This window comes from Podarcis pityusensis (assembly GCF_964106645.2).
Source record: "Podarcis pityusensis genome assembly, chromosome: 2".
In the NCBI taxonomy this organism is placed as follows: Eukaryota; Metazoa; Chordata; class Lepidosauria; order Squamata; family Lacertidae; genus Podarcis; species Podarcis pityusensis.
In genome coordinates, this window is record NC_138029.1 from 57,371,998 (window position 1) to 57,398,087 (window position 26,090).

General features: G+C 43.0%; 1 protein-coding gene and 1 long non-coding RNA gene across 15 annotated transcripts in view; one reads left to right on the top strand and one right to left on the bottom strand.

The window, feature by feature from the left end:
* The first annotated feature begins 1,384 nt into the window (after window positions 1–1,384).
* The window catches only part of ACSL6 (acyl-CoA synthetase long chain family member 6), a 76,660-nt gene continuing 51,954 nt past the window's right edge, over window positions 1,385–26,090 (top strand). Inside the window, exons 1-2 of one of the 8 annotated variants that reach the window (XM_080997146.1) lie at window positions 4,641–4,742; window positions 6,729–6,878. Coding sequence is in view for 5 of the 8 variants with exons in the window: in XM_080997140.1 (XP_080853266.1) it covers window positions 1,535–1,607 (73 nt within the window). In the remaining 3 variants the exon portion in view is untranslated. Of the gene's footprint in view, window positions 1,608–1,731; window positions 2,012–4,640; window positions 4,743–6,728; window positions 6,879–22,646; window positions 22,814–26,090 lie in introns of those variants that run through there. The other 7 variants (XM_080997140.1, XM_080997145.1, XM_080997136.1 and 4 more) reach the window with 7 other exon arrangements.
* On the bottom strand, window positions 16,914–22,555 carry LOC308472421. 7 transcript variants are annotated; one of them, XR_013983492.1, is made up of 4 exons: window positions 22,496–22,555; window positions 21,069–21,325; window positions 20,248–20,362; window positions 16,914–17,542 (listed from the first exon to the last, which is right to left on the bottom strand). It is a non-coding gene; the product is annotated as an uncharacterized lncRNA (long non-coding RNA). The 7 variants fall into 7 exon arrangements; XR_013983493.1 differs by having other exon boundaries at window positions 20,248–20,505; XR_013983494.1 differs by having other exon boundaries at window positions 21,069–21,171; window positions 22,496–22,549.

Genomic DNA, 26,090 nt, shown 5'->3' on the forward strand with positions numbered 1-26,090 from the left:
ATCAAATTCTCAGTGATCAGACATACTTACAGGTTCAGGGCTGATGACAGGAATTCAGCTCCCATGTGACAGCCTCCTTGAGCTCTTTATCGTCAATCTTTCCTGACTCAGAACCCACCTTTGCCCAAATATGCATTTAGGGATCCATTTCTTGATCTTTATTTATTTTTACCATATATTTGTATGATGAAAGTGCTGTTACCATGACTCACCTTAGGTGCTTTCTACTGAACCATTTGAAGTGAAGTCCAACTTGCTATATGTATTGCATTTTTATTGTTTGCTGGTTTATTGCTTAGTTTAAAACAACAGCAACACAGTACATATAAACATGAAGAATATGCAACAAAAAATGTAACAAAATGTTGCACATAACAATAAAAAAAATCCAAGTATCATTTGGGTGCATTTGCCAATACAGTACAGTGGTACCTTGGGTTACATATGCTTCAGCTTACATACGCTTCACGTTACAGACTCCTGCAGACTCCGCTAACCCAGAAATAGTACCTTGGGTTAAGAACTTTGCTTCAGGATGAGAACAGAAATCGTGCTCCGGTGGCGCAGCAGCAGCCGGAGGCCCCATTAGCTAAAGTGGTGCTTCAGGTTAAGAACAGTTTCGGGTTAAGAACGGACCTACGGAATGAATTAAGTACTTAACCTGAGGTCCCACTGTATTGGCTCACTCCGCAGCAGCTGGCCTGGCTTTGTAATGTCCGAAACCAGTTGTAGAGACCCCAAAGCATATATTTGACCACTGCAGTCTTGGGCGTTTGCCGCCTGCTGGCCCAACCCTTAGGCATTGGGAGGCAGTAGCCTCTGGCAGCTAATTGTGGGCGTCAGGAAAGTGCAACAAACTGGCTCCCTAATGCATCATTACAGTATTTTTATTCTCAGGGAGAAATGCTTTGTGGGGTCTTTTATTTTTTTAATGTCTGAGGTGCCAGGAGAGCAGCTATTTGGTAACTTAACTTGAAGGGGAGGCGAGAGCATTTGCTGCTTCGCCTCACGCCTGGGGCCTGCTCTGAGGCGACTCCCAGCCTCTTTGTCTGTCAAGCGCCCGGCTTCTTTTGACCTTTGCCCTCCTGCAAGGCGGACTACCGGCGCCTTCTTGGGCCTCCCGCTGCCTGCCTCCTGCGCCTCAGCCGGACTCCCCAAAGGGGGCGGCGGGCAAAGGCGAGGACGGGGGAGAGAAATGAGGGCCGAGAGCTGAGCGTCGAGGTCTGCCGCCTTGTACGCATGCACCGCGGCGGCAGCACGCGCGAGCCTGGCATCCTCTTAGCGCCGCCAAGCCGGGACGCGGCCTCACCTTCTCCGAGAGGAGCCGGTGCAAAGAAGGGCGGCGGGCGCGCGGCTAAAAATAACCTCCTCTGCTGCTGCTACTGCTGCGGGCGGGCGGGCGGGCTTGCGCCTGGGAGCAGCGAGAGCCAGCCAGTCCCCGTCGCCGCTGCCTCTACTGCTGCTGCTCCCTCAGTCACTGCAGTGAGTTTGCTGCAGTCCCCCCCTCAAGCTGCGCTCTCGCTTCAGGCCGCCCATGCTGCAGCCGGCTCCAGCAGGCATGCTCACCTTCTTCCTAGTGTCTGGTGGCTCCATCTGGCTCTTCGTGGGTAAGTCAGCCTCGGCGCTCGCTCGCTCGCTCCCCTCCCCGCCATCCCGCGCCTTCGCCTTCCTACGGTTTCTCTCTCTCCCCCCTCCCCACCTATCACGGGCGCCGCTTCCCATGCCCCTCGCCGCCAGGGAAAACGGAACAAAAGCGGAAAGAGACGGAGGGTGTGCGCGGGGAGGCTCCTTTTTGGAAATGACCTCAATCCAACCCTGCACACCTCTCCCGGCCTCCATGGAAGCCGCTCGTCTGCGCGTCCCGCTGCTGCTTTGAGCTGCTTCTCTCGGATCTCCTGGACATGAGCGCCGTCGTTGGGATGTGTTTTCCCCCAGACCCTCCGGAAGGACCAGGGCAGGAGAAGAGGAAGGCTGCGAGGGATGCTGCTGCCTTTGATGTCATCCTTCTGCGGTATTGGGCCCTATTGTGTGGAGGAATTTGGAAAGCTCAGCAATGCTGGGCGAGCCTGAAAAAAAGGGAAGAGATTACATAAGTTATCTGCTGTGATTTCGCTGCCTGCACCGGGGTCAAGATGCTCTCTTTTAAGGGTATAGGATGATGCATATGGGTGTGTGTATGGGTGCAAAAAGGAATCTGCCGTTGTGTGTGGCTGCTGCATGCAGTATTAATGATGGGTCAATGTTTTAAAGATGATGGGATCAGACAAAGAGGATTAGCGGGACCCCGGAATAGCTGCGATCCTCTTCAGCGCCTGACAGATTCAGTTTTAAATGGTGTAATCTGCTGCAATGATTTGAAATAGAACACTCTGGAGGTGAGGGAGAAGGGCAGCATTTAGGAATCTGTAACTCCTTGTCATTTGTAGGTGATGGATTGAGATCAACTTCTTTTTGGTGCAGAGATCTTTGCTGTGTCGAGTGGGTGTTGCTGCTGTGAAGGGAGAACCGTAGTTCACATGGGCTGAATTTTCTGGTGCTAAAATAAATGCATGGGAATTAATGCTAGGCTCCTGCCTCCCCTCCATCCGTGTAGGAGGCAACTCCCCTTTACAGCACTGAGGACACTCTGTTTCTCTCCAGGGCATGCAAAGCCACAGAAAGGCACTTAGATGTGCCAATATTTCCTCTTGTTGGCCTAAGTTGGGGTGTGGGAGGCATCATCCAAATGGCTAGCAAATTCTTTTCAGCATAGTGGAAATCTAGTGGCGCTATAATAATATTGTAGGATGGGGGAAGGAGGAAAAAAAGATTTTGTTGCCACGTCTCATGTCTTAAAAAATATAAATTTAGGAACTCATGCCAGCAATTGTTTGAAGACTTGCTTTTTTATTCTCAATATGTATGAAACACTTTGCATGTGCTCAGAGGCTTATTTCTTTGCTGTTACTCTACACATTGCCATGCCCCCCCCGCAGCCTTGCTGGTGAAATCTATGGCTTGAAGCCATGACAACAGAGTCCTCTTGCAGAGGTGGGGGGAAAGGACCAATATGTATGAACTGTTGAGGTTGAGGCAACAGAAGGCAAAATTCGCTCATTTAGCAGCTCCAGCCGAGAGAGTCCCTGCCCCAGCCTATGCACCAGCTGGACCAGAGCTCTTTCACTTTGTCTGCTTGTACTGGTCATGTCAGCTGGCTGCAGAAGCAAAGGCTTGAGCGTGGGGCCTAATGCCAATGGGGTAAGGCAGGATAGCTTTAAGAAGGAGAAGAGTATTTCAAATGAATCTTGTTGCTGTTTTATGTAGCATTTCTCAGGGAATAAAGCATTCGTTCCCTCTTTAACTCTCATAACATCTCATAATGCTCCGGGAAGTCTTATTCTGTAATCTTACATGGGTGGGGCTAACAGTGATACCCTTAGCGGTTGAAGCACTTTGCATGTGCTCAGAGGCATATTTCCTTGCTGTTGCTTTACTGCTTACATTACATCTGATCCCGCACAATGGGTGACACTTGAGATATATGGCTGGGAATGTGATCTCTGCTTCGTGGCCATGTGATGAGGCGACAGCACAGCAAGGAGATAAATTACAACCTCCAGATCAACTAATTATTGCAAGGCCTGGGGGCTGTTTCTGTGATAAGTTAATGCTGGTACCCCAAAGAATTCTGCTTCTATTCATTGCAAGCAAACACTAAAAGATCTAAAACTGGTACTTGGAAGCTAAATGTTTGCCCAGTCATACTATGCCATATTCTCTTTTGGGAAAGCCTAGCCAGGCCTCTGAGTCATGCAGGCATGGAATCAATAATTGATCATTTGTAGTTAAGTATAGAGCTGCCCTTAGGGCCCCACCCCTTTTATATAAACTTTTTCTTTTAGTGTACATGCTGAGGCCCTGAAATGTAATGGAATTGTTGTTTTTAAAAATGTGTGCTGCATCTGCCAATGACCTATCCTTTAACATTATCTCTTCTAGTTTTAGGTGCTTAGTCCTAGGTGGTTAGAATTTATTGTGTCTTGTTTTGAGGGGATGGGTTTGGGGACTCCCCTGAATAATTTTTTTTTGGGGGGGAGAGCTCATGGGGGCAGAAGAGGAAACAGAAGTGCAACTGTGCCAACAGAACTCTGCTTTGAATACAAGCCTAAGAGTTTTAATAATTTCTGTATTTATTAAACTTCTATACTGCCCTCTGTCCTGAAGATCTAGGGAGGTTTACAGACACCCCAACACACAATTAAAATGATGATATTATCAAACCCACCAACTTAAAATGACATACAGCATCAGATATATTACTCCCATAGCTGTGCTGTTTGTTTTAAAATGGAAAGGCAGGGCAAAATTGCTTTTTATTGGAGCAACTCTGATGAAAAGTTACACGGCTCAGGTACGTCCAACAAGGCTGCATGTTGAAACATTCAAAAGGAATGTTGAAAGGCTTAGTTAAACTGTGAAATTTTCTGGCCACTGGTTTGGATGGCTTTAAAAGAAGATTAGACAAATTAATGTAAAAGCTACTAGCTGTGATGGCTATGATCTGCCTCTACATTGCTGGGAATTGCAAGTGGTGACATCCTCAGTCACAAAGAGCTGTAGCCAAGGAGAGAGAGTGTAACAATGAGCCATAGATGATGCACTAAGCCAAGCCTTGCTTTAGCTCAGGGTAGCACAGGAGTAAAAAGTGTGGGGAAGAGCAAAGCAGCTGTGAGCCTCTCTCCAGAAGCCCACAAATGGTGCTGGTAAGCCAAAGTTTGAGGTTGTATAAACCATGTCATAACCATGTTTTCAACACCCACCCCAGGAACAGCCCAAGTTTTGGAAAACAGCTAATACCAATGTACCAAAATAGCCAGTGTAGTGTCCTCTATATGTTGTTGGACTACAGCTCCCACCAACCCTAACCATTAGCCATGCTGGCTGGGGCTGATGGGAGATGAAGTCCAACCAGTAGCAGTAGGTGGGGCTGCATTGCTGCTGTTGGTTACCAAGAGGGGGAAGAGGCAAGTGAGCAGGGAGTTCAGGTTCTGTGTTGGGAGCATTGGATTGGCTCCGGTGCTGCACCAACACTGTACTGCACTCCTCACTGTCCGCCCTCTTGACAACCGGCAGTCTTACGCAGTGTTGGGAAGCCAGGCCAGCAGTACAGCCCCATCTGCATCCTCATGCTGGCTGTTTCTGAGTCCAAAGGTTAGGAAACTACTAGATGTTTTGAATGAGCAGCTCGTTGTTTATTGTAAACCATCATTCTGCTCACAAATATGGCAAAGCTGCTTATAATTCCTCAGTGGTGAAGGGAAAGCACTGCAGATGGTGAGCGTTTCTCTCATCTTTCCTATTATTTTATAAATTCCAGCCCCAGAAAACAGATTGTTTGAAAGAACCTGGTTTAAATGAAGCCCAAGAGTTTAGCCAGTACTACTAACTTGGTTGGACTTTTATAGTATGTGAAACCGGGGGTGGAGATGCTGCAGGATTAATTGATGCAATCCTTTATCACAGGGGCAGGGAACCTTTGGATTTACAGATGTTATTAGACTACAGTTGCCATCAGCCCAGACCAGCACAGACAGTGCTCAGGGGTGATGAGAACTGTAGTCCAACAACATCTGATGGGACACAAATTCCCCAACCCTGCTCTAAGACTTGGAGCATGTTCACATTCCCACCTTATGGCACAGTGAAGCTGTTTTCTATGCATTTCACAGCTCCCCCCCCATCTGTTCACATAAGCATGGTTTCAATTCAGTTGTTTGTGTATGCACCAGGGAATGCTGAGGACACAGATGTTGTTACCCTAAGCAGAGGTGTTCACACCTTGGCTGGAGTCTAAGGACTCCAGGCAGTATGATGCTTGTTTGACATAGAACAGTAGTAGCTCACAAGAAAGTACAGGATACTTAAGCATTTTGGACAAGGTCATGTAAATCCAGCACTGGAAGCAAAGCCAGTGCATAGTAAATGGGAATGTGAACACAGCCTAAGTTTTATTGGTTTCTTCTCCCTCCCTTCTCCTTTTATCATATAGCTTTAGTTCTGTTAAATGCTCCAAGGTTGAAGAACTAAATGCCCTTGAAAAGGATGATACAGTTTCAGTGTTCCTCTACAGCTGCTATAATGAAAGGGAAGCTTAAACTGGAGATTTGTAGTATTCATGTCACACATATTTGTTAACATGGGTGAACTAATTAAAAACATTGGCAAAGGTTAAGCACTGATCCATGCTTATACTGCAGTCCTATAGCTTACCAGAGAACACTGCCTTCACCCATGGCACTCCTGCTGTTTTTTTGTTATTTAATAAATTTTTGTTCACTGAATAATCAAGATACAGGCGATATAGAGCTTTATAGCTCAATTCTTGAATTAGCTGTGAAAGAGATGTGAAGCAGTTCAGATGTTTCAACTGGTGTAATATGACCATGCTAACCCATCTCTGTTAACAGTTGGGCAGCAGCCGTCTGCACTAGCTGACGTTTCTATGTGGACATCTCTGCATAAAACACATCACAGTAATCTGATCTAGAAGTAACTGAAGCATGAATGACAGAAGCCAGTCTCTGTCTTCCAGCAGTGTCCGCAGTGGGTGTCTCAACAGAAACTAATCAAAGGCATTATAGGTCACAGGGATTCTGGGTGTAATGTCAAGTACAGAAGTTTGCCTAAGCTTCAAAGTGAATCTTTAGGAACAGTACGATTCTAACCAAAGCAATTTAACCTGCCCACAGGTGTCTCACTCCCCAAATGTTGCCAACTCTGTCTAATCTGGATTGACTGTGTTCACTTTCATCCAGTCCATCACTGATCCTAGATGCTAATTCAGGGCACCACGGTCTTTGTGGGAGTTGCTAGAAGGGTGAGATAAAGGTGTGGGGCAGGTAAGGACCTGTAAGGTAAGGACAATTGGGAGCTTGCTGATTAGACAGTGATCCCCACAGGGATTGGCAACACTAAGAGGTTCCCCACTGGTAACTCCCTAGTAGAGTTGAGAAGGCTCATTGTCCACAAGCTCCTTTGAAGATGAGCTTTCATTGGCAATCTGCCTTCATATAGCCATGCTCTCTCTGCTTGCAGCAGGTGTGGTTTGGATGCAAACCGTGGGTGCAAATGGACTTCAAATGTCCTCACAGTGACCACAATTATAGTAAGACCCTTTTGAAGTCTGACAGGTGGCCAGGTCTGCGTACCTGTCAGTCATGTGATATCCTTATGACATGTGATTGACAGCCACCCACCAAAGTGGATTTGAGGCTGTTTCTCTCTTGTGCCACAAACCCACTTCTGAACAAAAAGGAGATATTTAAATGTTTGCAGTAAGGAAAGCGATGGGGAAATGCACTGGTAAGTGTGGGATAACAATTGACTTGATGCAACATCATTTAACCCTCTGCAAACAAATGAAAATGAATGCTTCTGAAGGCAACCCTGTTTAAGGAAGTTTTAAATGTTTGATGTTTTATTGTGTTTTTAATATTCTGTTGGGAGCTGCCCAGAGTGGCTGGGGAAATCCAGCCAGATGGGCGGGGTATAAATAATATATTTTATTATTTTTATTATTATTACTATTACTTGCCAGAAGGAAGAGGAACAAGGTGGTGGTGCAAACACACCAGAAGGAGCTCTGCTGATGCCTTTGCACTGCACCAACCTCCCTGCTGCCTCCTCCGCTCCCTCCCAGTAAGCAACTGTGATCCATTTGCTGGGAAGCTGGTGTAGCTGCTCCACCCCACCCAGCAAGCCACTTCTAATTGGGTCGCTTATTAGTTTAATGCTGTATATGTTTTAACTGATTACATCAGATATGGTAAGCTGCCTTGGGGGAAATATAGCATTTTGAAAGGTGGCTCAGAAATTTCTTAAATAAATAAGAAACTCCAGGGGACCTTTCTCACTGCAATTCTAAAAGCTACAACCATTTCAAAATTTGAAATCAGCCTTTCTGTCTCTTTATTCAAATAAATATTTATATGCTAATATATGGATAGTATAAAAAGTAATAATGTCCACTGTGTGGTAATCATTGATGATCCCAATAGTTTCTCATTCACATATGAATAACAGGAATCTTCTGTATTTCTGATAATAGCTTAAAGTTGGACTTTGATTATCCTTTCTTTCCACTAGGGGGAAGTGCGTTCTGCAACTTGGATTGGTGCAAGCTCTCTTGAGTTTTCCACAGTAATCTTTTGCAGACTTTACCCAACTGCCCCATCAGTTTCCCTAGACACTGGTTGACGGACCCGGCCCAGCTGAGCAGGTTCCTAATACTGAGTTTTAATTAAAAAGCAGCTACAGGGATTAATCGCCAAAAAAGTTTTCGTAGCACCACAGTCCCTTAGTTGGAGTCTTAAGCTATTGCCATAATTATTATTTGCCCCCTGTTTCTTATTGTTCTCATTATTAACTTGTGATGTACATTGAGATTCTCAAGGAAGATTGGGATTAAAGTATAATAACAACAACAGTATTAGTAATAATCATAGTAACGCCTTCAAATCCTTGTTATGGGCAGGACAACTTTTATTATTGTCTCTCTCCTCTCTCCAAACACATATGAACAGGGACGCACACAAAAAGTATTTGCATAAGTTGAGCTGCTAAAGCCTAAAACTGTTTTTGTTGAATTAGTAAACATTCATGTTTTTAGATGCCCTTTATAAGAAATTACAATTGGAACAGTGTTTTTGTGTGTTTTGGTAAAAGGTTTACAGAGAATATTGTTCCTTACATGACTCAGTGTCCTCTTTATAAGGATCTTTGTGAAAAGTATTTGTTTGAATTTAGTTCTACAACATTCTTTCTTAAAGCTATTGCATTTATATGGTTTTTGATGTTGAGAATGAAAACTATGTTACTTAGCGTGTTTCCTTTTGGGCGGGCCAGGAAATTAAGAGCCAGATTTGTTGCTTCAAGTCTGAATGCTCCTTTTGTTTTTGTTATGGCTTACAGCTAAACAATAAGCTTGTTACTACTTCTTACTTGAGAGTAAGTCTCAGTGAATTCTGTGGGACTTACTTCTTCTGAAGGATGTATAGGACAGCACTGTTAATGGCTTACTACTTGGTCTACAATGACAGGATGTTACTGGAACCTCCACACCTGGTACTGCTGTGGATTTTATTTATTTAATAGTTTTTATATCATCTTTCAGAATACATTTCTGAAGCAGCATATATGATATAAAACTACTACCATTAAAATATATAATAAAAGAAATAAAAATGATAAATGCAAAGTAAAAAAAAAATCAACAGTAGAGGAGTGGAAAAAAGGAGTGTTAGCAGATTCAGGTTTTGAAAGCACAACAGAAAAAAAATTCTGATGGTTGTGCAAAGGGAGCAAAACATTGTTAGCCCCTGCTACACACCCACACCCACCTAGAAAACATCAGAAAGAGAACCCATTGAAAATTCATTTTAAGCCAGTGTCGGCGGGGGTGGGTGGATGACTGCTCCGAAAATACATGGGCATCAATTAGTGGTTCTGGCAACATGAGGCCTGAGGATTGTGTCAAAACGGCACATTATATTTTCTATTAGTGGTGTTACTGCCAGAAACAATGAGGTGTCAAGGGATGGCTGGTTTGGGAGCTGTAGATAGAGGGCAGGATTTAATAGGATTTTGTGCTCATTGTGGTGGTGCTTAGTAGTGCTAACATCCTGAGGAGATAATCTTGAAGTTGTGAAGGAAATATCTCCCAAGGTTTCCAGCTAACAGACAAGCAACAAGCCCAAATTCATATTTTTCCAGATACCAAAATTTCCCTATTAAGAAGGTTATTTGGAAGACCAAATGCAAAGTGTGCTTCTGCTTAACACACACACACACACACACACCCTATCCCTAACATGAATTTATATTCATAATGCCAGGGATTCCTTATAAAGGGTATTTTAATATAGTACTCAGTGATGCAGTCATCAGAATTAAGTGTGGGTAAAGTCCCACCTCAGTTCTGTGGGATTTGGGGAGCATGTGTCTTTGGCTCTACAGCAAAAGAAGGCAGGTGGTTTAGTAGTTTGGATTGTGGCCACTTCCCTCCTCATCTGAAATAAAACATTCCTTTAAAACCAGATCTGTGCATGTTCAGGGGTACTGTATACCTTGATATGATTGGAGGCGACACCATTTGGTGTTCTGTTTTGGGCAACAGGAACATAGGACACTCCCTTTAATTCATCCGGTTCAGTATTGCCTGCACTGACTGGAAGCAGCTATCCAAGGTTTCAGACTCCTTCTCCAGACTCCTTCTTCATAGACAGCTTCATGTGTGTGGGACTCATGGAAATACATTTTCTAAACCACATGCTTGCCCTTCTCTCTCTGCGCCCTCCCCCCCCACCCCAAGCTAGGCTTGAATAATGAAAATAGAGGCCCAGCTTAGGAGACAGATGGCAAAACTGAATTAACTGAATATCCACGGAAAGAGTAACTGATTTGAACTCATGCCAAAGGCAAGGAATTCAACTATGTTGCAGTGGAATGGGAACAACATACATTATATCACTGTGTTGTTGCTTCAGCCACAAAACAGGTGGAATTTGCTGCTGCAAGTTCCCTTGTATGCACATTCCTGAGTGGCTATGCAAAGTTTGTGATTAAATTTAATTGAATTTCAACAGTAATATAATGCAGAACAGAAGTGAAAGTTGCTGACTTTCAATGCATTCACATTTTTACTGTTTGAGTTGGTTTAAATTAATCTGAGTCCAGAATGAGGTAGGTTAGGCTGAGACACAGTGAATGGCCCGGGAGTCACCCAGTGAGCTTCACGGCCAAGTGAGGATTTGAACCCTGGTCTCCCAGGTGCTAGTCTGACTTGCTCTTGTTACGTAAAGCATGATGTTGGAGAGTGGTTTTATGTAGTGACAAAGTTTGCATCTTTTAAGATGAAATGTAGGGTGGTACATATTAGCATTCTCTATCTTGTATGCAAACACATACACCCACAAAAAAGCAAGTAGTAAGCCAGCCATTAATCTATTTCTACAGCAGAAGTTTAGAATAAAGCTGATTACTTTTAAGTTCCTGGCTGGCGTCTGGTTCCATGATGACGGCATCTCCACCAGCACCTTGAGAGATCTAACAATAATAGTTGTTGCTGTTGCGAGACTGAAGCTACAAGAGCCAACCATTGCTTGCAATCTGCACCTGCTCTTGTTTCAACAGCACTGCTGAATTTGTGCTGATCATGCCAAAACCCAGAAAAAACTTAAAAAGCACCTTCTATTACTGTCAGTATAAGGGATGGCAGGGTCGCTTGAGGTTAGGGGCTCACACTTCTCTTCGTAGCATTTGGGATGTTTTGTTCCTCCACTTATTTAAAAGAGGAGGCTTTGTGGAAATTTCTTGTTACACAGGTCTCCAGTTCACTGGTCTGTTGACCTCCAGATATGCACACTGCTATGGTTTTCCTCATTGTAGATGTCTTTTACACATGCAGGACTGTACAGTGGTACCTCAGGTTACATACGCTTCAGGTTACAGACTCTGCTAACCCAGAAGTATTACCTCGGGTTAAGAACTTTGCTTCAGGATGAGAACAGAAATCGTGCCCCGGCGGCACAGCAGCAGCAGGAGGAGGCCCCATTAGCTAAAGTGGTGCTTCAGTTTAAGAACAGTTTCAGGTTAAGAACAGACCTCCAGAACGAATTAAATTCTTAACCCACAGTACCACTGTACACACTAACGTTGATGATTTGGGGGACAGTATGAAAATGTGTAATATTGTTTTTCCTACGCTCAGTAGGCAACATATTTCCTTAGTGTGAGGCTACCACTGGGTTGTCTAGCCCTATGTAATAAGAGACAAAACTTCCACAAAATGCACCCTTGCCACAAAGCACCTTGAAAACAAATATGCTTGCTAAAGAGGCATGTTCAGATGATCAAGTATTTTTGCCACACTGGATTTAGGCCCAAGTATTTAAAAGACCTTGTTTAGCCTCCTGTATGGATTTGCAACATTTTTGAGTAATTCCTTCCATTGCTGAAACCCAATAAGTCATGTTCGTTCCCTCCCTCCTTTCTCTTCTCTTGTGTGGGCCAGTAGGTTCTGCTTGACACTGCTTGATGCACTATGTTCCTTCACAAAGAACACAGTAAGGCAGGCAAATACAATCCAACTCAGTTTGCTTTTCTGAGAGCTGATCTTTATCATATATTCTCTAGACCAGGGCCTCCCAAGCTTTCCATGGTATATGGAATATATAGATTTTTTTAGATTTGCCTTGAGACAGACTTTAAACCTCTTTTGTTGACCACCAGCATTATGCTTTCCATTTTTAAGTTTGGAATAGAGTAGTTGCTTTGGAAGATGATAATCAAAGTCCATGTCATGGACTTTGAAGATACTCAAACTCAGAATGCAAGGGAGAAATGTGCTAAGAGGAAGGCACGCTTGGCAAATCCATACTGTGATCAACTCCCGCCCAGGAACCAATGTCCCCACAGTGGAATGACATGTGGGTCCAGAATTGGCCACTTGTTAAAACCATGTTTATGGAAGACAATCTTACTCATCTACAAGTTATCACCAAAGAAGAAGAAGAAGATAGCACCCTGAACACAAATCTGGTTTCAGGGCAGTTTACAAAACTAGTTTACTAGATTAGTAGTAAACTAGTAAAACAGTTTTTTTTAGTAGACTCTGTCTTTCCAAAATTATTTTGCAGATTTCAGGTTATCTAGGTGTTTGTTTTAATGTATGTCTAGGTAGGAAACATAAATTATTTGCTGCATTTGTGAAGGCATTTAGTTTCATAATTGGCCTTCCTAGTATACTTGTTGACAAAACAGAGGCGAAAGAAGATCTTGTTACAACCTTGAAACAAACACACACACATTCTCTCTCTCTCTCTCTCTCTCTCTCTCTCTCTCTCTCTCTCACACACACACACACACACACACTTAAAACTATGAACCTCCGGATTGAGTGAACGAAAATAACCTCTTCGCTGCACTTGAGTGTAATGCTTAAGCCCTAATTTTATTTTCTTCTGAAAGGATTTTTTGTTGTCCATTGACAGCAGCTTTATTCTGGCAGGATTTTTTCAGCCAACTATCTGAATAATAATAATGTTTAAAAAAATCCTTTCAGTTCACAGGCTGCTGAGGGTGGTGTGATACTGTGATCTGCCAACACCGATTCAGGCTTGTGTTTCATTCAGAGAAGCTATTTGCATATCCTCTGTTCCCCCTGTTTGCTCAAACACGTCTGAAAAAGCAAAGTTCTCAGCCATTGAGGTTGAAGAATGAGCCGTCTGGTAACTTAGCTGAGCTTTAATACTTCCCATACTTGTTACTTGTTTTACCATAGAGGGGAGTTCTGAGGTATCAGTTAAATTCATAACAACTCTCAAGAAATTATTTTCCAAAAGGAGAAAGAAAAGCAGCATTCAACAGATGGGAAAAGAGAGGGATGTACCTCTGTCAAGTCTAAAGGCCAGCTAATTGGCAATCCATTTGCACAAACTAAAAATTTGTAAAAAAAATAATACTGTTTGTACCATATTAGAATTAGTCTGCAAAGTGAAAATGATTGTTGGTTCTAGGGTCAGGATGGATCAACAAAAGGAAATGCTTTTTCACACAATGCAGAATAAACGTATGGAATTCCCTACCATAGCATGTGGTGGTTTTAGACAAATTTGTGGATAAAGCTATGACCATGAACAGTTAAGTAGAATCTCCATGCTTAGCGTAATATTCCACTGACATAGAGGTGCACCCAATGTTTTCCTGTGAACATTTTAGGCACAAAAAGGTGGTAGGGAGGAGTCCAATTCATTTCCTGAAATACCCTCCAAAGGTTTCATGCAACCAATCAGATTTGACTGTGTGATGACATCACTGAGGGCAAACAAAGCCAATTCAGAGTGAGAGCAGTACTTCCTGAATGTGTCTTGTTTCTTATTCAAGAAATTGAATGCAAAATTGGAAATGTTTTTGAATCTTGAGCAGATTTCAGGTGAATCTTGTGAATATTCATTTCATTGATGGACTGCCCCGTCCAGGTGTTTTCTTGGTCAGTTGCAGTATGAACATAACTACTTGTTATTAACATAGAGGGGGGATAGGTTTTACTGGCTCTGTGTATAGTGTTGGGGGCTTTTTTTAGGTGAGCCCCGCCTCCATCAAGATTCTCCTCCACCTCTTTTTGTGCCGTGTAGCATTCTTTTGTGTGGTTTTTGTATGCCTGATCAGACAAATCATAGAATTTTATTGCTGGAAGGGAACCAAAGGATCATCTAGTCCAGGTCAACCTAATAATACTGGCCCACATGACTGCTCTATCTCAACATCTTGCAGCACCCAGCAGAGCCACAGAAAGAAGCCCCTGAATCTGGTGCTGCGTGGTTATATGCCGGGGCAGCTGATGATAGAACTGAGCTGTTCAAAGACTCATGGAATAAGCTTCTTCCCCTTCAAAACATTTAATTTGCATATGAGGCTGCTATTATCTGATTCCAAGCCTGTTTGTGCTGTCTGTAGGGTCAATGTAGTTCTTTAGGGACCCTGACATATTTCATGGTGGGCTGGAATACTGTTGTGATTGTTCACCTTTAGCCATGCCTTTTTGATACTATTTCTCCCTTGATTTGCTTCCATTTGAGCTCTGTTTCCCCTCCCCCTTGTTTCATTCAAAGGATTATGCACATCTTTTCTCCTTCATTGAGTGATCTCAGCTGCACACGTACAGAAATACTGGTGTGCATGCCCCAAATGGCAAAAGAGTCATGGGTGGGACAAAAACACATGGCCCAGGTACATTCTGGAAAGCAGCAGAATAGCAATGGATGGCTCATTTGCTATGTAAGGCCCTGAATCTGGAAGCACCCTGTGTGTCTGTCAAGTGGTGCAAGTAAACAGTAAGGGGTCAGAATATAAACAGTGGTGCACAATACTTGTTGCCTTGCAAGCCAAGTATGGTAAAGGTAAAGGACCCCTGACAATTAAGTCCAGTCATGAACAACTCGGGGGATGCGGCTCTCATCTCGCTTTACTGGCTGAGGGAGCTGACGTTTGTCCGCACAGTTTTTCTGGGTCATGTGGCCAGCATGACTAAGCTGCTTCTGGTGAAACCAGAGCAGCGCACAGAAACACCGTTTACCTTCCCACCAGAGTGGTACCTATTTATCTACTTGCACTTTGATGTGCTTTTGAACTGCTAGGTTGGCAGGAGCTGGGACCGAGCAACAGGAACTCACCCCGTCGCGGGGATCCGATCAGCAAGCCGTAGGTTCAGTGATTTAGACCAAAGGACCACCTGCGTCCTTTTGCAAGCCAAGTATATGATGTCAATTCAGGTGTACCAATTCAGATGGACCAGGCTTCCGGTAAACAGATTCCTTTTGTAATATAATTTTACAACATGAAAAATGAAGTATTGTTCAGAGATGTATACTCAGCAATTGCAATTGCTTTGCCAACAGATTTTACAGTACTTAACAGTACTATAAGGGGCTATCAGCAGAGGCAGTTGTAACTCTATGTGCTAATTTATGTGTTTTTTACACTGGGAAGACATATTAGAGTATGAGCACTAAACTCCAATTCACATTCAGCCAGTAATCTATTTTTAAAACACTGTTTTTGATAGAAGTTGTTACCCTCTTGATATCACATTTTCATATTGTTCCTAACACTAGTGTTATCATATCCAAGCACCTCTGCTGTTAGTGTTGCCGCCTTTTTCCTGTGACTTTTACATTGCCTTTCTTTATTATTTATGTCCCATACCATGAGTGGGAATGCTTTCAGTGCAGCTGACAGCTGGTACCCCCCCCCAAAAAAAAATCAATGGAAAAGAATAATAACCAATTCTATATATAAAAAATTAGTTTAAAATAGTTCCAGTACTTACTTTTGCAGACTGGGATAAGGATATCCATTTTAAAAATGTGATAGAGAAAGTCTTCAGCAGGCGCTGACAAGACAATAGAGGGAGGCATGAAGGGTGGGTGCCACCACACTAAGGCTCCATTCAGACATGGTGCAGAACAGATCTCCTGATAAGATGGTGTCTGCAAGAGGGCCCTATCCTGCAGAACACAGTGAGCTCAATGCAAAACTAAACTAAATGCATAAAGGTAAATTGACCCAAACCTTTTGTAATAAGGAGGTAAGAAAAATGGTTGTAATGACTACTTTGTTTATAGATTACAAATATTTACTAAGTATATTTTTTAAAAGAGAAGAAAAATTTCTCACCTTTTCTACTCCATGCAAAGAAAAGCTTCACCGCCTTTGCCTGTGAAGTTACTGTTAAAGGTCCAGAAGCAGGTCTTATTGGCTACCCTAGAGAGCCATTTTGGTGTAGTGGCTACAATGTCAGACTAGGAATGGAGAGACCAAGCGTTCAAATCCCACCCCCCCACCGGTAGCCATAAAGCTCACTGGGTGACCTTGGGCTACTGACCTTCCAGGGTTTGTCCAGCAAAACAACCAGCAATTTTCATTTGCCCCTGGGGTGGAGGGCTGGGTACACCTGATCTGAATGATGGCTTACTTACTGTGACAGTGACAGACAGTGACTTACTGTGGATGAGCAGCCTGGTAGGGCATGCCGCTCAAGTAGCCCTTGCCGTGCTCCTACCTTTGTCAAACAGTTTCTAAAAGCAGCTACTGAAAGCTAGGACTAAATTTAAAGTGCTGAAGCTAACCCATCAAATAAAATATAAATTCTTCCTTCCTTATTCAGCTCCACTGGTTACCATTAATAGCCTAATGAATGCATTTTATTTCTCTCACGTCCTAGCTGCTTTGCATCTGTGTTCTCTTCCTGCTGCAATTACCTTCTATTTGCATTTTTTTTGTTTTTGTTTTGCTGGTAATAGCTGTCCTGTTATCTCATCCGGTTATTTCATGCAGTGAGTAAGGAAGTATGAGAAATGCTTAAATCAGAACAAGCCTTTCAAGCCTCACCAACCTTTAGAATTCTTTGAGTGCTACATACATATGTAGATAGGGGTGATCTGCTAGCCATTACAGTATATAGTTGGACTTCCAAATGGCTTTCAGCAAAGTTCCTTCCCAGCTGCTGAGTAAACTTAGCAGCCAGGTGCTTTTATGGATTTGGAACTGGTTAAATAACTGGTAGCAAATGATTTCCATAATGGAGTAAAGAAGGCAGTGGAGTCCCCCAAAGAGCTGGACTAGGACTGGTGGTCTTTTAACGTTCACGAATAACCTGGAGTCAGGGATGAGAACCAAATTAGCTAAGTTTAAGGTTACATCAATATGAAGAGCTCCAGAAGGATCTCACAATACTGGCCTTGCTTACATGTCACAGTAAGTCGTGAACATGCAGATGATTCCCTCTTTGCTTCTCCCCAGCAGTCAAAACAAGCCACAATCCTTAGTGCTTGGTGTTAAGTGGGAACTGTGGATTGTAGAGAACCCAAGGTTTGGCTTTGGCTTTCCAGTTGTGGTTTGTTTGAGCAGTTTGTTGACCAGGTGCTGCTGACTGTTGATGGGCGACTTCAAGACTTCTCTGTACAGTTCCTAGTCTTGGACTGGACAGCCCTCTAACAGGGGACACCTTCGAAGAGACAATAGTTTTCTGAGAGCCCCTCCAAACAGAGGATTGTAAAGTGTGATGCATGGCCACTCTGAGCAGGAGCATAGGAGCCAAAGAAGAACCTGGCTGGATCAGGCCAAACAGGTCCAACATCCTGTTCTCACAGTGGTCAACCAGATGCTCATGGGAAGTTGGCAAGCAAGACCTGAGTGCAATGGCAGTCTGCTGTTGTATGGCATTAACTGGCCCAATGCGTGAATGAGCAAGACAAAATATGTGCAATTCAACATAAGGAATTGCAAAACTATGGCAAAAGGAAGAGAAAAGACCATTCTATTATATTTACACTAGTGGAGTTTAAACTGGTTGTGAGTATGCAGAAAGAGAGCTATTTCTTACATCGGGGATGGGGATATCGCTGTTGTACCAGATCCTTATAACCCCAGCCTCATGTAGGCCAAGTTTGAAAGGCAGGAGGCTGCCTACCTGTCAATCACCTGACATCACAATGGGATTGGTTGACCACAGTTTGAAATTGAACCACATAAGGAAAATCACAGCACTCTGTAAGCTCTGACAATCAGCTGATCATTGGTAGCCGAAAGTCCCTTTTTAGCCCAGCTGCATCTTTACCTGCCCCATACCTGGCATAGAGAACAGGTCAGGTAGGGAGAGCTAGTGGGCATAACTAGGCCCATGGACTGGAAGTCCCCCCATCTGTTCCATCTGAAAATGTTATTGTATGTTTGTATCACAGTCAGTGTGAATCTATGGGCTGCTTTCTTTGTACAGTGGTATCTCGGGTTAAGTACTTAATTCGTTCTGGAGGTCTGTACTTAACCTGAAACTGTTCTTAACTGAAGAACCACTTTAGCTAATGGGGCCTCCTGCTTCAGCGTATGTAACCTGAAGCGTATGTAACCCGAGGTACCACTGTACTGCATTTCTGTCTTTAACAACAGTCTGTTACTCAGAAGAAAACCCTAAATTTCTGGCTGGATAGTTTATATATATACAGTGGTACCTCGGGTTACATACGCTTCAGGTTACAGACTCTGCTAACCCAGAAATAGTACCTCGGGTTAAGAACTTTGCTTCAGGATGAGAACAGAAATCGTGCTCCAGCGGCGCGGCGGCCTCATTAACTAAAGTGATGATTCAGGTTAAGAACAGTTTCAGGTTAAGAACAGACCTCCGGAACGAATTAAGTACTTAACCCGAGGTACCACTGTATAAAGTAGCAAACCCAGCAACATTTGCAAGCAGCCACTTTAGGCCTGCTTTATGATGTGTGGACATTAAGAGGTGGTAATATTTCTTTCCATTCTGTGAAAATGTTTCAGATGCGTTCTACTTTGCAAAATAGAGATAACAGGAAACTACTGCATTAGTTCAGCACCCCCCCTTGCTCTTTGTTTTTTAATACATATGGAGCAGCCATTACCCCCTCTCTAGCGTTAGGCTTGCAGACTTGTAGCGTGTGGCTTCTTTCAAAATGCAATGGAGGTAATTTAACATCTTTGAGGGTTATTTGAAGCTACAGTGGTGCCTCACAAGATGAAATTAATTCGTTCCGCGAGTTTTGTCGTCTTGCGATTTTTTTCGTCTTGCGAAGCACGGTGTCGGGAAAGTTTTGGAAAAGCTTCAAAAATCACCAAAGTCTTTAAAAACCTCAAAAAAGGCTACCACACCGCGTTCTATAAGTTGCTCCTCGAAGTCAAGTCGCAACTGTATTAACGGTGTTAAGAAAAAGGAAACAAACTTGCAAGACGTTTCCGTCTTGCGAAGCAAGCCCATAGGGAAAATCGTCTTGCGAAGCAGCTCAAAAAACAAAAAACCCTTTCGTCTAGCGAGTTTTTTGTCTTGCGAGGCATTCGTCTTGCGAGGTACCACTGTAATTCTATTTTAACTGTCTGGAGGTGAAGTTATTAGTTTATTTGGAGTAAAATGCACTCTAGATAAAGTAGCAGTGGTCCTGGAGTCCCAGAAGTATTGGAGATGCATGTAGATAGTTGAGGTGGCTGTTCCAATTGGAAACACTACCCTTTGGGGGGTTTTGGGGAGTGGGATGGGGGTGGGGAAGAGAGCTGCCTTTTTTCATGTGAGAGGTGTTTATAAACTGACTAGTGTAAAACTAAGACATAAGATGCCATTTCTTCATTAACTGAAACACTAGGAATGTGGGCCAATTCTGTTATTAAAGAATGTTGCTGTCTTTTTAATTAACTGGGACTTGTCAGGTAGGCAGAAAAGTATCTTTAAAAAAAACCACAGTCATTCTCCTTTCTTGTTTGTTCAGATAGATAGTAATGGCACTGTAAACCTTTTTAGTATGTTTAAAAACTATAGGGCATAACTGTTGCTGCTTTTATGCTGAAGTTGATGGAGACTTTTGTGTAATGTGGAAGTTTGTATATTCCTTTACCAGTAGAATGTATGCATAAAAGAATCCCCACCTTAAGGCTTCTGATTCTTAAAAAGTAATGTACTGTAATCAGAAGACATTCACCAGGTACAACTTCTCTAAGCATGTAGATTATGACTTACTATGTATTCAGATGAAGCAATTGTTAAAGTCATGCAAGCAGGAACCAATTTTAAAAAAAGAGCAACTGTACATATGTGACAACAGCATTTCCTAAATACAAACTACTAAACTGTCCTTGAAACACTTGCTCTTTAAATTTATGTAAAGTAAACCAAATGGGATAGCAAGGGCTACCTACCAAATGCTGGTGTTAAAATATTCCCTAATCACGTTAGCAATGAGTAAGCATTCTTAGTAAATACCTGGCCATATTCTCGGAACATAGGTTCTCAGCTCCAAACTGATTAGGCCAGCTGCAAAAGACCCATAAAAAAAGAAGAGAGGCAGAAAACTTGTTCATTTCAGAAGTGTAAGGCAGTTGCACCCATTTATCTTCAACATGCATTTGGTGTGGGGAGGAGGACTTATCTGCTGGCTCCTGTTCCCATTTGTGCTCCTGTGTTGAGAATATTCCAAGGATGTTTGAAGAAGGGACTTTAGTTATTTTGCAAAGAGAATAATATTTCAGCACATGGCTGACAATGCAGTCTCAGAAGCAGCAGGGTTCCTAAGCCACTGCACAAAGGTAAGGACATGAATTTAACCATTTTTTTAGGTTAGAGACAGTAAATAAGAAGCTGGAACTCGAACAGAGCCACAGAAGCACTACAATATCATTTAAAAGTATTTCCTACGGAGAACAATAACAGAGAAGCTGCTATATATATTTTCTCTTATCATATGAATAATTCCAGGCTTTGTTTGAGCTAGGGTTCAGCAGCCTCTTCTCCAGAACCTATTTACACTGCTAGGGTTTAGCCCTGAAATGTGCAGTAGAAAGTGCCTTTGAGAATATGCAGAGTCCTTTTCTTTTGTCACCTAATGCCCACCAGCAGTCCTTCTCTGTGTTTATGGATACAGGCATAAGTCAGGCAGCTTAACTCCAGGAACTCTTGTGTTGGAAATTAGCACCAAAGAAGCCTTATCATATGAACTCAGTAGACTTAAAAGCAACAATACCTCACCACCTGTTGCTATAGAAAGGTTGAATTTCTTTAAGTAGTAATTCCCCAGGTGGCTAGTTGTGTGTGAATAGATTGAGCACAAAAGGCAATGTGTTCACCTGCAGAAACAATGAATACTTCATCAAACCCAAAGCATTTGCTCTTCAGCGGTGACTTTGGCTAGTTGTAATTTTAATATCCTGCTGCATTAAACAACACTTGACAGTCGGGATTGCATGCACTCACAACAGTCTTTTTTTCTCAGTGGGGGATCTGAATAACACAACAGGAAGCTAGTTAGCCCTTGAATGTTTGATTTCTCCTAAAGAAGCCTGCCAATTCACACACACCCCATCTAGCAAAACATCGTAATAAAAAACAACAACCATTGAATTTCATGGAGGCAGAAAGTCCAACAGGGCTTACAACCAAGCAAATCTACATAGGATTGCAGCCAGAAGTAGTATTAAAAGCATCCTGCATGTGGTTTTCCCCAGGACAATTGATTATTAATAATTCTCATTGCATACCCTCTAACATTTCTCTGATAAAAATAGGGACATCCTATTCAATAATAATGTTTATTATTTATATCCCACCCATCTGACTGGGTTGCCCCAGCCACTCTAGGCAGCTTCCAACATATATAAAAACACAACAAAACATTAAACATTAAAAAAAAACCTTCCTTATGCAGGTGTCTCTATCAGATGTCTTCTAAAGGTTGTATAGTTACTTATCTCCTTGTCTCAGGGGTCGCATAACTCTATACCCTCTGATGACAATAGGGATCTCCTACCATGTCCTGCAACATTTCTCCAATTAAAAGAGGGACGTCCTAAGGAAAAGTGGGGCATTCTGGGATCAAATCAGAAATTGGGACGTCTTCTGTAAATCTGGGACTGTCGCTGGAAAATAGGGACACTTGGAGCATCTGTTTTACAGTGCCAGTTAATAAACTTGGAAGTATGAGGCACTTTCCAGTGATGGAACAGTGTCGTGTGCATATCTCAGATTTAGCAAGTTTTCAGCAATTGACCCAAAATACATTTGCCTCCTCAAGCGCATCTTCCAGTTCTCTTCCCCACCTATATCCTTAGCAATAAATTTAAACCTTTGGATTGAATAGGGTATGAATAGAAGAATAATTGCTCTCGGGCCTATTAAGGTAGCATTGGCCTTATTCAATGTAAACAAAACCAGAAAAACAGGGGTACAAATAATTCAACAAGCTCTACCTCATAATGCCAGCTTTTGAGACCTGAAATGTATCTACAGCTTGTGGTACCCTATCTACAGTGGAACTGTGGAATGCTTTGGATGGTGGGATCTCTCAGCCAGTGGTTTCCCTGTCCTCTTTCTAGCTAGGGCTGGTGGGGGTTGTAGTTCAACAAAATCTGACAATCCAAAGGTACCCCATACATATCGGCTATAGATGCTTACCTGGGAGCAAGTCCCACTGAATTCAGCAGGACTTCCTTGTTCATACATAGAATGGATTACACTGGGAAAGAACTATAACTTAAGTCAACTGATTGTGATGTAATAATGGAACGGTTGAGCTGACCAGTGTCAGTAAAACTTGCTAATGAGAGCATATTTCTGTCACCCTAAAATTGCCCACTTTTACAGCCTGTTTTAACGTTGCTCAAGTAGTGAGGGCTACTACAGAACTGTTCTTTGCTGCTAGGGGCGTGCAACTCAACACCTGCGTGGGATTCCTTGTTGCCTTCTGTGGCCAGGTGAATTGTTAAATGCAAGGTTGTATGAGACTCTCCTTAAGTTGTGTTATGACCCATAAGGGACAAACTATGCCCAGTTGTTTGCATGCAGAAGCTCACAGGCTCAATCTCTGGCATCTTCAGTTAAAAGGATCAGGTAGTAGGTAATGGGGGGAAATTCTGCTTGAGACTCTGGATAGCTGCTGCCAGTCCGAGTAGTCAGTATTGGCTTAGAATGAAGGAAGATCACTATTTTTGTAGCAAAGCATGTTTCAAAGCCTGTACTATATCTTGATAGCAACATAGTCAGTAGGAAAGGCACCTGAAATGTACTGTGACAAATAGGTCACTTGTTTGCTAATTATACTTGCTGTCACACTGGCTGCAATTAAAAAGATACAATTAGTCGTACTGGATCATTATGCATGTATTATTACTGAATCCTCCATTTGTTCTGTTGGATTATGGATACAGAGTTAGTTACCACTTATAGTAAGGCAGTTGCTGTTTTTTCAGATTTTTTGGCATGCTGCCACACAACTAAGTCATTATTCAGCTAGTATTCCAGAATAATGTACTCAAAAAAGCCCACTTTTTCTTCTACCACAAAAATTTGACTTATGTGAAGGTTGCAGAATGGATCCTCAAGTTTTTCATTTGTGTGGCGTGTGTACAGTCATCATCCTGGTTTCTGTGTGGAAGGGGATGGGAGCTCTTTTGTGTCTCCCTGCTTACTATACGTCTGGTTTCCCACAGGCATCTGGCTGGCCACTGTGAGAACAGAGTATTGGTCTTGAAGGGCCATTGACCTGTTGCAGCAGGCTCCTCTTATGTTCTTATCTGATAGTGGAGGGGCACACAGCAGAGTTTTCCCCAGGGATCTGAATGATAGGAATATGCTCATCTGAAGGGCAACCTTCACTAGCCTTAAGGTCGACTGATGAGAGTGATTCCAGGGACTGGGTGGCTCCCCTCTTATGGAATACCCTCTCCAGGGATTTGCATGAAGCCCCCTCCTGAGAGTTTTTAGAAGAGCCCTAAGAACGTTTGTATTCTAATCTGATTTAGGTTAATTGATTTTATGGCACTGTGGATTGATGATGAGGGCTTAAATAACTCCCTGTTATTTTAATGAGATTTAATGTTGTTGTTGGTTGTTTTGTTGTTGTTGTTGTTTAGTCGTTTAGTCGTGTCCGACTCTTCGTGACCCCATGGACCAGAGCACGCCAGGCACTTCTGTCTTCCACTGTCTCCCGCAGTTTGGTCAGACTCATGTTTGTAGCTTCGAGAACACTGTCCAACCATCTCGTCCTCTGTCGTCCCCTTCTCCTTGTGCCCTCAATCTTTCCCAGCATCAGGGTCTTTTCCAGGGAGTCTTCTCTTCTCATGAGGTGGCCAAAGTATTGGAGCCTCAGCTTCACAATCTGTCCTTCCAGTGAGCACTCAGGGCTAATTTCCTTAAGAATGGATGCGTTTGATCTTCTTGCAGTCCATGGGACTCTCAAGAGTCTCCTCCAGCACCATAATTCAAAAGCATCAATTATTCGGCGATCAGCCTTCTTTATAGTCCAGCTCTCACTTCCATACATCACTACTGGGAAAACCATGGCTTTAACTATATGGACCTTTGTTGGCAGGGTGATGTCTCTGCTTTTTAAGATGCTGTCTAGGTTTGCCATCGCCTTTCTCCCAAGAAGCAGGCGTCTTTTAATTTTGTGACTGCTGTCACCATCTGCAGCGATCATGGAGCCCAAGAAAGTAAAATCTCTCACTGCCTCCATTTCTTCCCCTTCTATTTGCCAGGAGGTGATGGGCCCAGTGGCCATGATCTTCTTCTTTTTTATGTTGAGCTTCAGACCATATTTTGCGCTCTCCTCTTTCACCCTCATTAAAAGGTTCTTTAATTCCTCCTCACTTTCTTCCATCAAGGTTGTGTCATCTGCATATCTGAGGTTGTTGATATTTCTTCCGGCGATTTTAATTCCTGCTTGGGATTCATCCAGCCCAGCCTTTCGCATGATGAGTTCTGCATATAAGTTAAATAAGCTTGGAGACAATATACAGCCTTGCCGTACACCTTTCCCAATTTTGAACCAATCAGTTGTTCCATATCCAGTTCTAACTGTAGCTTCTTGTCCCACATAGAGATTTCTCAGGAGACAGATGAGGTGATCAGGCACTCCCATTTCTTTAAGAACTTGCCATCGTTTGCTGTGGTCAACACAGTCAAAGGCTTTTGCATAGTCAATGAAGCAGAAGTAGATGTCTTTCTGGAACTCTCTAGCTTTCTCCATAATCCAGCGCATGTTTGCAATTTGGTCTCTGGTTCCTCTGCCTCTTCTAAATCCAGCTTGCACTTCTGGGAGTTCTCGGTCCACATACTGCTTGAGCCTTCCTTGTAGAATTTTAAGCATAACCTTGCTAGCGTGTGAAATGAGTGCAATTGTGCGGTAGTTGGAGCATTCTTTGGCACTGCCCTTCTTTGGGATTGGGATGTAGACTGATCTACTCCAATCCTCTGGCCACTGCTGAGTTTTCCAAACTTGCTGGCATATTGAGTGTAGCACCTTAACAGCATCATCTTTTAAAATTTTAAGTAGTTCAGCTGGAATACCATCACTTCCACTGGCCTTGTTATTTGCAGTGCTTTCTAAGGCCCATTTGACTTCACTCTCCAGGATGTCTGGCTCAGGGTCAGCAACCACACTACCTGGGGCGTACGAGACATCCATCTCTTTCTGGTATAATTCCTCTGTGTGTTTTTGCCACCTCTTCTTGATGTCTTCTGCTTCTGTTAGGTCCTTACCACTTTGTCCTTTATTATGGTAATCTTTGTACGAAATGTCCCTTTCATATCTCCAATTTTCTTGAACAGATCTCTGGTTCTTCCCATTCTGTTGTTTTCCTCTATTTCTTTGCATTGCTCGTTTAAGAAGGCCTTCTTGTCTCTCCTTGCTATTTTTTGGAAATCTGCATTCAATTTCCTGTATCTTTCACTATCTCCCTCGCATTTTGCTTGCCTTCTCTCCTCCACTATTTGTAAGGCCTCGTTGGACAGCCACTTTGCTTTCTTGCATTTCCTTTTCATTGGGATGGTTTTCGATGCTGCCTCCTGTATAATGTTACGAGCCTCCATCCATAGTTCTTCAGGCACTCTGTCCACCAAATCTAAATCCTTAAACCTGTTCCTCACTTCCACTGTGTATTCATAGGGGATTGTTGGTTGTTTTAGTGTTTTGTAATTTTACTGTGCTATTTTGTTGTAAACCAGGGGGCAAGCCTTGGTTACAGTTCTTGGTTTGTCTGGAGAGAGGGCC